We start from the raw sequence: 11574 nt of genomic DNA on the forward strand, positions 1-11574 counted from the left end.
GAAGTCAATCGGATTTTATAGTCACAGAAGAGGAGAGAAAAAGTCTTTATATTGAGTACATTGGACCAAAGCCTGCAGTTGTTGGGAGACATATGTTTTAATCCGTTATTTTCAATTATCAAAATTTACCCCGTTGGTATGCACTTTTGTACAAATACATACATACATACAAACATATTTGGCAGAGAAATAACTAAGTTACACCCAAACGCACTCAATTACGGGAGGCGTCATGTGCAAAAGCTACTAAGGTCAGTTGGTTTGCTTTTTCAGATGAAATATAAAATTCTTGAAATCAGATACAATTTCTACCAATGGTAAAATACTTTATTATTGAAATAATAAGAAAACAAGGAGAGCTTAAGAAAGTCGATGAGGAAAATACGGGACAAAGCGGACATGGTATTCCTTTTCCAAGAACAGCCCTGCCGTTACTCTAATGCCTTACTCTTACGCTAACTCTTTGGGATAGCCAGTTAGGCAGCATGGCTTAGTTTGACTCAAGAAGTTTGGGGGTGTATGAAGACTGACAAGTTTGTGCATCCGATAGACTTAGTTAAGAAGAACTTAGTGGGTAATTTGGTACAGCGGACAAAGCTAAGACCACAGTTATACCTATACGAGTACTAAATAGCAGACAGTCTAAGCTCCTCAGGCTTACTTTAAAATGGAACCGTCACTTTTATGTAGCTTTACTTTTTTCAACATCTGGTCGCATTGCGCGCGATTGCAGTTGTTGTTGGTGTTCTTCTGCTTTCAGCAGTCAAATCTCTCTCTCGCTACTGCAGTGTTGCCTAGCTTTGGATATAAAAACGCACTAAAATGCCCATTTAAAGAAATTAAAATACAAGATTTTTATTGAATCGCTTAAAGAACTTTGTATGCGTCACAAATTGTCTTTAAAATGTGCGTTTTTTTTTAAATAAATGTGTTATGCTTATCTACAATTTAATTTATGAGTTTTTTTGTTAAGGGAATGACTTTTTTGCTATATTTGAGGTTATGTAACTTGATAAGGTACTCTTTTGTTTTGTCGTTATAGTTTCTTTAGTATGTTCTGCTATTTTGTTGTTTATTTTTACCATAAAAACACCTCTGGATGCTCTATGTCCCTCTAAGGATAGAGGACCGGAGGAAATGATTACACGTCTATGGTTTTAATCCGCATTCAGTAAATTCAAACGCCTTTTAAAATGTGTAAAAAGGTTTTCAATATTAAGAAGAGTTGAGAGAGGGACATTTATTATTCTTGCATAACCTTAAAAGGAGCAAAAAATAAAATTTACACTTTCAAAATATCAAATTTTATAAGAACCCACAAATTTTCATTAACACTAATATCTCCTCAGATTGACCTTTTTTAACATTCTTTTGTTTAATAATAAAGTTTTTTGCTTTAATTTATAGTTTCGGTAGCTTTAAATTAAAAATAAGAAACAAACACCAACTTAAAAACTTTCGCATTTTGATATATAAAAATGCACTAAATTTATTGCGAAGAGCAAATGGTTGGCAACACTGCACAACTCGGCCAATGTGACTTCACGCACTCTCTGATGGGCGCAATCTTGTTTCTATCATTCTTAGTAAATACTAGGCTGCTCAATAAGTTTTTCGGGTCGATAAGAAATACACAATTTTATGGTTTAAATCACACTTTATTATTCAGTAGAGTCTCTGAGTCCCGGTACATCAATACACTTGCTCCAGTGAGACTCCAATTTATGAATTTCATACCTGAAGTGACCATCTGAAAGTGCTGCAAAATACGCCGCACAGCTGTTATGACCTCCTGATTTGATGAAACACACATTACACGTTTGAATTTTTTTAGGTCTGCAAATAGCTGGAAGTCGCTAGGGTCCAATTCTGGTGATTGCGGTGGATGCTCCAACAATTCGACCTTTATTTTAGATTTTATTCATAGATTTTAACTGTTGTCAAAATGCTCTTCTCGGCACAGTGCATTGTCCTGATGAAAAATAATTTTTTTCTTTTGTGAACTGGGTATTTTTTCACGTTTTTTTCCTTCAGCTGGCCCAAAAGGGTTAGGATAATATTCCGAATTATTGTTTTACCAGTTTGCAAGTAATCTACAAACAAAATCCCTTTCACATCCCAAAAAACTGATGCTAACACCTTCTTAACCGATTTTCGGACACGAACTCATTTCAGAGCCGAAGAACCTGGTTCACACCACTCTCTAACCTCTTGCTTTGATTTAAGACAACGTATTTGAAAAGGAATCTAATTTTTATTACAAACTCTCTGCTTTTTATTACAATTTCTAATGCAGCCGCCCCTCGAGTAAAGAACAACAAAATTTAAATATATAAATTAGTCAGACTTCTCTTATTTTTCTATCTACTAAATCTTTTGCTTCTTCTTCTTTTTCCAAACTTAGAATTGGGTGATGTAATATTACAAATATTTAAATAAGGCAGTCTTAAATGCATAGTTCCCTTGTGACCTCGAATGTTTATGCTCAGACTGTAGTGCCCTCGCTAAACCTTTAGCTGGTGATACTATCAACCGCATTTGAACCGAAATACGGATCAGTTCCTCCAGATTTTAATGCTTTCGGTAAATCACACTAGTGAATAATCTGAATAAACTGAACACTGCAACACGAAAAATTTCTGTGTCTCTTTGAGAGAGCCAAGACTATCGGAACATTTCCGGAGGCGAAATGAGCGGCGAATCTAAGCCGTAGAGTTGAGTAAATGAAGGAGTGCAAATCAGTTGGCGAATGACGATCTCGATCCCATTGTTGTACAATTTTTCGATATCATTACAAAAATGTAAATATAAAAGTATTAAAACGTTTAAAAAAAACTTGCAAGTGAGTTTCGGTTTTGTCACACCACAAACTCTCACTGAATGCCTATTTAACCACTGTCACCAACAGGCAAATGCAGCGATGTTTCGAGTACTCATCTCCTCAGTCATCTTCATAAAGGGAGCAATCTGCTTCGGATCCCAACAACTCACACAATAAATCAAACGTTTTTCTTCGACCGAAAGTTAGTCGTCACTTTCTATTGTATCCCAAAGGTGAGACTTGTAGGTTCATATTGAGCCACCGGAATGTCCGCAGAGATGCTAGCTACTATGATAAGACTATATATGAAATATGGAATATGATCTCTAATATGAAGGACTCTTTAAGAAATTCACTACAGAAGAAATTTCTAAAATTTCCGCCTCTTCTGTCTCGTTGTAGACTGAGCAGTTTGCGTACTCTTGGCATAAATTAGCGTCGAAGTTTCTGTGCACTACAGCTCGGTGTGCGCCTTAGCTTTCTCCACAACTTTTCTCCATGCATCTCGGTGCATAGCCAAATTACGGTAGCTGGTCGCTCCTATGCTTCTTAGATCGTCCTCAACGTTGTTTAGCCATCATTTTCGCGGTCGCTCTCTTCGCTTTTAACCAAACATGCGGGCATCCTAAACTTTGCGCGGTATTCTTTCAAAACTTGAAAGAATACTCAACCCACCACGGATTGACATTGCGACAGAAGATCTAGCAGCTAGATATGCCGCAAGACTTAACGCAACGGTTGAATTTACCTGTAAAACATTCGGACAAAGCTCAATAGGTACGAGTTATCGGACCAATACGGATTATATGACTTCGAAACACAATTGGGTGAAGAGATTCCGAACAACTATAGAAGAAGAGGGGTGGAAAAGAGGTATGAAACCTAGCCCCAATACGCTTAATATATTTACTGACGGCTCGAAAATGATGGACGGAGTAGGTGCAGTGATTTATTGCGCAGAGCTGGACATCGGACGGCCAATTAAGCTCCCTGAATACTGCAGTATTTTTCAAGCAGAAGTCTTTGCGGTAGGAAAGGCCGCAGAAATAGCCCTAGCAAAAACGTCGAGGCATTGCAGGAAACGAAATTGTAGATGAGATTGCCAAAAGCGCTGTTTACATACAATTCGAACAAGAAAACAACATACCGAAAGCTTTAAAAACGGTATACAATGGCATCGCTGCGGACATGAAAACACGGATAGACCGGCGGTGGAATAATCTAGCCACTTGCAGATAAATACCCCAGATATACGTACTAGCGCTGTCTAGAAAGGAAAGCAGAACTCTCTAGAAGAGAGAGAAATTCTAGAACTCCTTCTATGTTCTTACCCTGCATTAGCTACAACCCGAATGAAATGCTTAGGAGCTCTGCAATATGAGTGGTTAAAATGTCTCTCGGTGTTCGAGCTTCAGATCTTACTTTCGCAAAAGACGCACTCATACTATGTACAAGAAGCCTACTACAAGGAAACGTAAAGGTCAACCTCCATCTGGTACCACTAAGGATTAATCGGTCTATGTGATGGCTTTCAGCCAGCCAGGTCAACCTAACCTAACCTTTCATCTGGTTTTCTGCAAACGTATCCCAGCCAGCGGATGCACTGCGATTTAACAAACCGCACGACTTTTTCTCCATGTAGGAATTCCTCTACCTCGTTGTTACAGAGACAATTTTCTTCTTGTACTGAACCCGATATTCCTCTAACTATTCTTTCCAATATACTTAACTGTGTGATTGTATCTGGTTTCAGTGTTCTCGTTCTTCTACTCGAGTGCTTGCTTTTTAATAGTTTAATGTGGTCAAAATATGCTCTGCTTGCAGCCTGCACACGGTCTTGGATAGCAATCGTTGTATCACCCGTTCTACTGAGAAGCAGTTCTAGATATTTAATTTGATCCACGCTTTCAAATGTATGATCACCAATTGTAAGGTCCCATCCCCAGGTGGATGGTTCCATATGTAGAAGTCCACGCAAGTGGGGAAAGTGAAAGGCCGGAGGCTAATTTCGTAACATGGACATTGCATTTACTTGTCACTTCATCTCTTAAAAATCTTTCACTACCTCTGCTACGATTATTAGTGAATGGCTAAATGTCTATGCGCGACTGTAATTCTCAAAATGTTGGAAGAGCGGTCGCACATATCCGGAGCATCCTGTAAGGAGGTCACGTAAAGCGTGATAAAGACAAAAGAATAAGTGATAAGAAATAGAAAACTATTAGTTGTTATTGCAAAACTGTTAATACAAACAACCTTTTTGCAGGAAAAGTAAAAATGCCCTAATCCGCTAATTGCTTCGGATGGAAAAATGTTGTTTTCTGTAATTAAAATATTGCCGTTAGCCTTCTTTGTATGTATGTATGCAAGCATTTAGTTCTAGCTGTTGGAATGTAGGCATTCCAAGTTGAAATAAAAAACTCCCTGAAAGTGGAAAGTGGCGCTTCACTGCTTCCTAAAATGACTTAAGGGGGGAGCCTGCTTTAGAGGCTTCAAAAATCGATTTTTTTTTGCATAAATTTCTTCCCAAACTATCCAAGAATGTGTCCTCAAAATCTCAAAAGCAAATTCAAAATATTTTCGGAGTTACAGAAGGAATTGTGAGCAAGCGTCGAGCAGGTATACGAGCGGCCGGATCGCTCGAAGTGCGATTTCTCGGTTTTTTATTTTTACGATTTTTCCTAATTGGCGGGAAAGATAGGGAAAAAGTTAAACGTCCTATCGAAACGAGATAACATTGAATGTATTCGGAATTAAATTCCTTTCTAGTTGAACCTAAAAAAACCTTAAGAAAGTTATGATTAACCCACTTTTTAAACAATCTAAAGTGAATTTGTTTTTCCAAAAAAATTAACTTTTTTTTTTATTAGCGAAAAATTGTTGAATTTCTCACTTTTTGTTAAATTTTCTTGGTTTAACTAGAAGCTATACTATACTAAAATAAAATTTTTTTGGGTTTTTGGTTTTTGATGAAAGTGGCGACCTGCATCTTTCCCGCCGCACGACACATGCACACTCGAGGCGCCTCGGCAAAATGCTTGTACCAGGCATAATATGACATATATTTTAATGAAAAAATTTGAGAAGACTGTTGAAATATATAACAATAAAACCTGAAAGTTTCGTTTCAATCGAATATTTCTTTCCTTCCCAAAAAAAAATCCACGAAAAAATCGATTTTTTGAAGTCTCTAAAGCAGGCTCCCCCCTTAACTGATGTTCGAAATGCATATGTTCTACCACATCCTACGCCATTTTCTGACAATTGCTGATGAAAATATGCGCAATTATAACAAATTTTCTCCTTCCGAGTTTCGCTTTTGATTGTTTAAGAACCAGTAAAGAAGCAGACGCGCCCTTTGAATTGTTTCCAAAGTCTAAGGAAATTTTAATGATTCAACCAGAAATTATCTCCGCTTGTAATTTGGGAAGGCGCAATTTAACGAACAATACCCGCCCTTTTTCCCCATAGTAATAATGCAGTAAGAGTTAGTTATTATTATTATTATTTTATTATTATTAGGATTAAAATGATTATTATTTCATTTTTTTTATTATAATTATTACATTATCTTTTTTCATTATTATTAATATTATTTCATGTTTTTTCTCTCATTTTATTATTATTATTATTATTTTCATTCTTATTTCGACATTCACTTCTTTTTATTGTATCTTTGTCTTTAGCAGGACTTCTTCATTTCTGTTTCTATTATTTATATATTGTTTAGCGATTATTTGTTGCTTTTTTTTTGTTTGTTTTTTGTTTTTTCTCTTTTTTTGTGTTTTTGTTTTTTACTGTTAATACTAAGCCTAGCACTACAATACACAGTACAACACAGAAAACTAACTTAACTATTTAAAGCCGTTCCTTATGATTGCCGCATTGGAGATCGTAATTTCTATGCTCACAATGCATTGCCCAAGCCGTAGGGTTGAGTGAATGCATGAGTGCGTTGGAAGTTGGCGTGCCATACGCTTGACGCTACAGGGAAGTTTGCACAGCCCGCAGATCGCCAATTCGGCGTGCCAATTGTGCGCATTTCGATATCACTACAAAAATGTGATTAGAAAAGTAATCATCTTTTTCGTAGGTGATATTTACTTTTGCCACACGTAGATTTACTGCCAACATGTTGCGAAAAGCATTAGTACCTCAGCTAGATGAGACCCACCAGGTGCCACTCACACGCAAAAGGGGCTCTCTTAAGGCGCAAGAAACTCCCGAATGGTTCGCCAAGCTGTACAAATGCAACACACAAAATGTCAAGCAGCACCTCTACATATATGCAATGGAGGCTTTGTGCCACATTCGAGAGCGGGCAACATTGTCCAAAAGTCATCGTCATTGCAGGAATTTACCAGCTTTGCATTTGCAACTGATTTACGCAAACTGAAGTGGTCAAACATAAGGAACATCGCCGAAGAAAGCCGTGAACCAAACGTTTAGCAGACGTCAGAATGCATATCTTAATTAGCCACAAATACAAAGGTGTTCCAGTCAAGTTCTCACTGAATGACTTTCGTACCACTGTCATCAGCAAGCAAATGCAGCGGTGTTTCGAGCACTCATCTCCTCAGTCATCTTCATAAAGGCAGCAATCTGCTTCGGACTTCAACAAGTCACACAAGAAATCAAACTTTCTTCTTCAAGCAAAAATTTATGGTCACTTTCTATGTATCCCGAAGGTGAGACCTGTAGGTTCATATAGGGGCTCAAGAATGTCCGCAGATATTCCAACTAATGCTTACAAGTCTCCAACCTCATGGCTACTATAGAATGAGATCACTATAATTTTAGATTGAAAAAAAAAAAACTTCATCCATGTACGCAATATGAGGTGAAGCAAATTGTCACCAATATTGTTGAAGTATGGCTGGTTCGAATTGTGACTCGAATATAATAATTCGTTTTGTTTAAAATCTGATTTCAAATATCTTCACGGGTTGAAGAAATATTGTTTTCGGCAATGAAGGAACTCCATTGCTGGCGTTCGTAGCCATCTGGAGCCGTGCTTGACACAGCGTGAACTCGCGTTTGCGGTTGGATGAAAGACGATTGTGAGTCCAAGGTGCCGCCACTCCGTACAACTCTATTGGAAATAATAACGCATTTAAGACAAAGCAATCAAAGCACCGCTAAAGTGCAAAGAAAACTTTGCCCTTCCACGTAAAAATTCCAATAGTTTTGTAGGGGCAAAGAACAACTCGAACTCACAATAATTATTTCTATGTATGTATATGTGAATTTATGTACTAATACTAAGTCTAAATAGTTTTGTTGCTGCTGTTGCCGCTATTCATCAACAAATCAACACCGTTGGATGCTGTTTCTCCGCTTCGTTGGTGAGAGCGAAAGTTTTGCTTCAGTAATACGGTACCGGCGTAAGCTGCTCAGATTGAGACGTCACTAAGCTATGATGTCATTTTCCATTGGTTGGTGTTGTGTGTGTGTGTGTGTGGTAGTCACCGTATTTGATTCATCGTTCGAAGTTCTCCGCTTTCGACACTCTGCGAATGTGTGACCTCGGAAGTTGCAATGTGTACATCGTTTGGTAAGTTTAAAATCACGCACTGGACCTGTTTGCACTTCCTTTGATTTCAAGTTAAGGTGTTCGATAATACGGCCCTTCTCAAGTAATTCGCGGAATGTCTTAATGTCTTGGCGTAGAATATTCTTACGATACTTGATGTTCAGCAGACCATAGACCAAATCTAACTCGGTTTCCTCGTTGTGACGTCCCTCTGGCAGTTGTGCAAGTAGAGCGCGCTTCTGGCAGATGAACGTATCAATAGCAGCGCGGTCGTCTTGTTTGTTTTCAAAGATCTCCAAGTAAATCTGGTAGGCGGGTTTGGTGGGCGAAAAGTGGTCGCGTATCAGAGCGATGGCGTCCGCCCAAGTTTTCGCTTCTTTGCGCACGCCTTGCCACCAAGTGGACGCTAGACCATAGAACAGTAAAGATAGCCCCTTAAGCGCATATTCGTCGCTGATCGACTCGATTTCTTTGTAGGTAGCAATGGAGGTGATGAACTCCTCGACAGCCTCATGGTCACGCTGACCTCCAAACCGGCTGCTACAGTTGGTGAAGTTGCCCTTGGTTTGGATGGTAGCTGGAGCGGCGCTGCTGGCGCCTTCCACGGCGGCCAAACGTACCGACTCGATTAGTGACTGCAGTTGTTCGTTTGTCATTCGTACGACGTTTTCGGCCATTTTGTTGAATATTAATGTTTGTTTGTTTGTTATTGTAATAAAGTAGTTTTATTTATTGTTTGTTGTAGATGCGACACTGGAGCGTTTGTTGTTGGCAGCAGCGAACAAAGCCAATTGCTGATGGCGAATGTCTTCCTGGCGCAAATATTATTCACTGGCTGTGGTCGTAAGAGACTGAAATTGATTTTGAAGTCAATCGGATTTTATAGTCACAGAAGAGGAGAGAAAAAGTCTTTATATTGAGTACATTGGACCAAAGCCTGCAGTTGTTGGGAGACATATGTTTTAATCCGTTATTTTCAATTATCAAAATTTACCCCGTTGGTATGCACTTTTGTAGAAATACATACATACATACAAACATATTTGGCAGAGAAATAACTAAGTTACACCCAAACGCACTCAATTACGGGAGGCGTCATGTGCAAAAGCTACTAAGGTCAGTTGGTTTGCTTTTTCAGATGAAATATAAAATTCTTGAAATCAGATACAATTTCTACCAATGGTAAAATACTTTATTATTGAAATAATAAGAAAACAAGGAGAGCTTAAGAAAGTCGATGAGGAAAATACGGGACAAAGCGGACATGGTATTCCTTTTCCAAGAACAGCCCTGCCGTTACTCTAATGCCTTACTCTTACGCTAACTCTTTGGGATAGCCAGTTAGGCAGCATGGCTTAGTTTGACTCAAGAAGTTTGGGGGTGTATGAAGACTGACAAGTTTGTGCATCCGATAGACTTAGTTAAGAAGAACTTAGTGGGTAATTTGGTACAGCGGACAAAGCTAAGACCACAGTTATACCTATACGAGTACTAAATAGCAGACAGTCTAAGCTCCTCAGGCTTACTTTAAAATGGAACCGTCACTTTTATGTAGCTTTACTTTTTTCAACATCTGGTCGCATTGCGCGCGATTGCAGTTGTTGTTGGTGTTCTTCTGCTTTCAGCAGTCAAATCTCTCTCTCGCTACTGCAGTGTTGCCTAGCTTTGGATATAAAAACGCACTAAAATGCCCATTTAAAGAAATTAAAATACAAGATTTTTATTGAATCGCTTAAAGAACTTTGTATGCGTCACAAATTGTCTTTAAAATGTGCGTTTTTTTTTAAATAAATGTGTTATGCTTATCTACAATTTAATTTATGAGTTTTTTTGTTAAGGGAATGACTTTTTTGCTATATTTGAGGTTATGTAACTTGATAAGGTACTCTTTTGTTTTGTCGTTATAGTTTCTTTAGTATGTTCTGCTATTTTGTTGTTTATTTTTACCATAAAAACACCTCTGGATGCTCTATGTCCCTCTAAGGATAGAGGACCGGAGGAAATGATTACACGTCTATGGTTTTAATCCGCATTCAGTAAATTCAAACGCCTTTTAAAATGTGTAAAAAGGTTTTCAATATTAAGAAGAGTTGAGAGAGGGACATTTATTATTCTTGCATAACCTTAAAAGGAGCAAAAAATAAAATTTACACTTTCAAAATATCAAATTTTATAAGAACCCACAAATTTTCATTAACACTAATATCTCCTCAGATTGACCTTTTTTAACATTCTTTTGTTTAATAATAAAGTTTTTTGCTTTAATTTATAGTTTCGGTAGCTTTAAATTAAAAATAAGAAACAAACACCAACTTAAAAACTTTCGCATTTTGATATATAAAAATGCACTAAATTTATTGCGAAGAGCAAATGGTTGGCAACACTGCACAACTCGGCCAATGTGACTTCACGCACTCTCTGATGGGCGCAATCTTGTTTCTATCATTCTTAGTAAATACTAGGCTGCTCAATAAGTTTTTCGGGTCGATAAGAAATACACAATTTTATTGTTTAAATCACACTTTATTATTCAGTAGAGTCTCTGAGTCCCGGTACATCAATACACTTGCTCCAGTGAGACTCCAATTTATGAATTCCATACCTGAAGTGACCATCTGAAAGTGCTGCAAAATACGCCGCACAGCTGTTATGACCTCCTGATTTGATGAAACACACATTACACGTTTGAATTTTTTTAGGTCTGCAAATAGCTGGAAGTCGCTAGGGTCCAATTCTGGTGATTGCGGTGGATGCTCCAACAATTCGACCTTTATTTTAGATTTTATTCATAGATTTTAACTGTTGTCAAAATGCTCTTCTCGGCACAGTGCATTGTCCTGATGAAAAATAATTTTTTTCTTTTGTGAACTGGGTATTTTTTCACGTTTTTTTCCTTCAGCTGGCCCAAAAGGGTTAGGATAATATTCCGAATTATTGTTTTACCAGTTTGCAAGTAATCTACAAACAAAATCCCTTTCACATCCCAAAAAACTGATGCTAACACCTTCTTAACCGATTTTCGGACACGAACTCATTTCAGAGCCGAAGAACCTGGTTCACACCACTCTCTAACCTCTTGCTTTGATTTAAGACAACGTATTTGAAAAGGAATCTAATTTTTATTACAAACTCTCTGCTTTTTATTACAATTTCTAATGCAGCCGCCCCTCGAGTAAAGAACAACAAAATTTAAATATATAAATTAGTCAGACTTCTCTTA

The 11574-nt window shown here is 37.8% G+C and overlaps 1 protein-coding gene across 1 annotated transcript; it reads right to left on the minus strand.

Annotated features, from left to right (window-relative positions):
- Positions 1 to 6480: 6480 nt before the first annotated feature.
- LOC128865896 (activity-regulated cytoskeleton associated protein 1-like) lies at positions 6481 to 9219 on the minus strand. The gene has a single exon (XM_054106291.1). It carries the CDS (start codon positions 9029 to 9031, stop codon positions 8231 to 8233), a length of 801 nt encoding a protein of 266 aa, XP_053962266.1. The 5' UTR covers positions 9032 to 9219; the 3' UTR covers positions 6481 to 8230.
- Positions 9220 to 11574: the final 2355 nt, after the last annotated feature.

The sequence above is a fragment of the Anastrepha ludens genome, chromosome 6 (genome assembly GCF_028408465.1).
Source record: "Anastrepha ludens isolate Willacy chromosome 6, idAnaLude1.1, whole genome shotgun sequence".
Classification (NCBI taxonomy): Eukaryota; Metazoa; Arthropoda; class Insecta; order Diptera; family Tephritidae; genus Anastrepha; species Anastrepha ludens.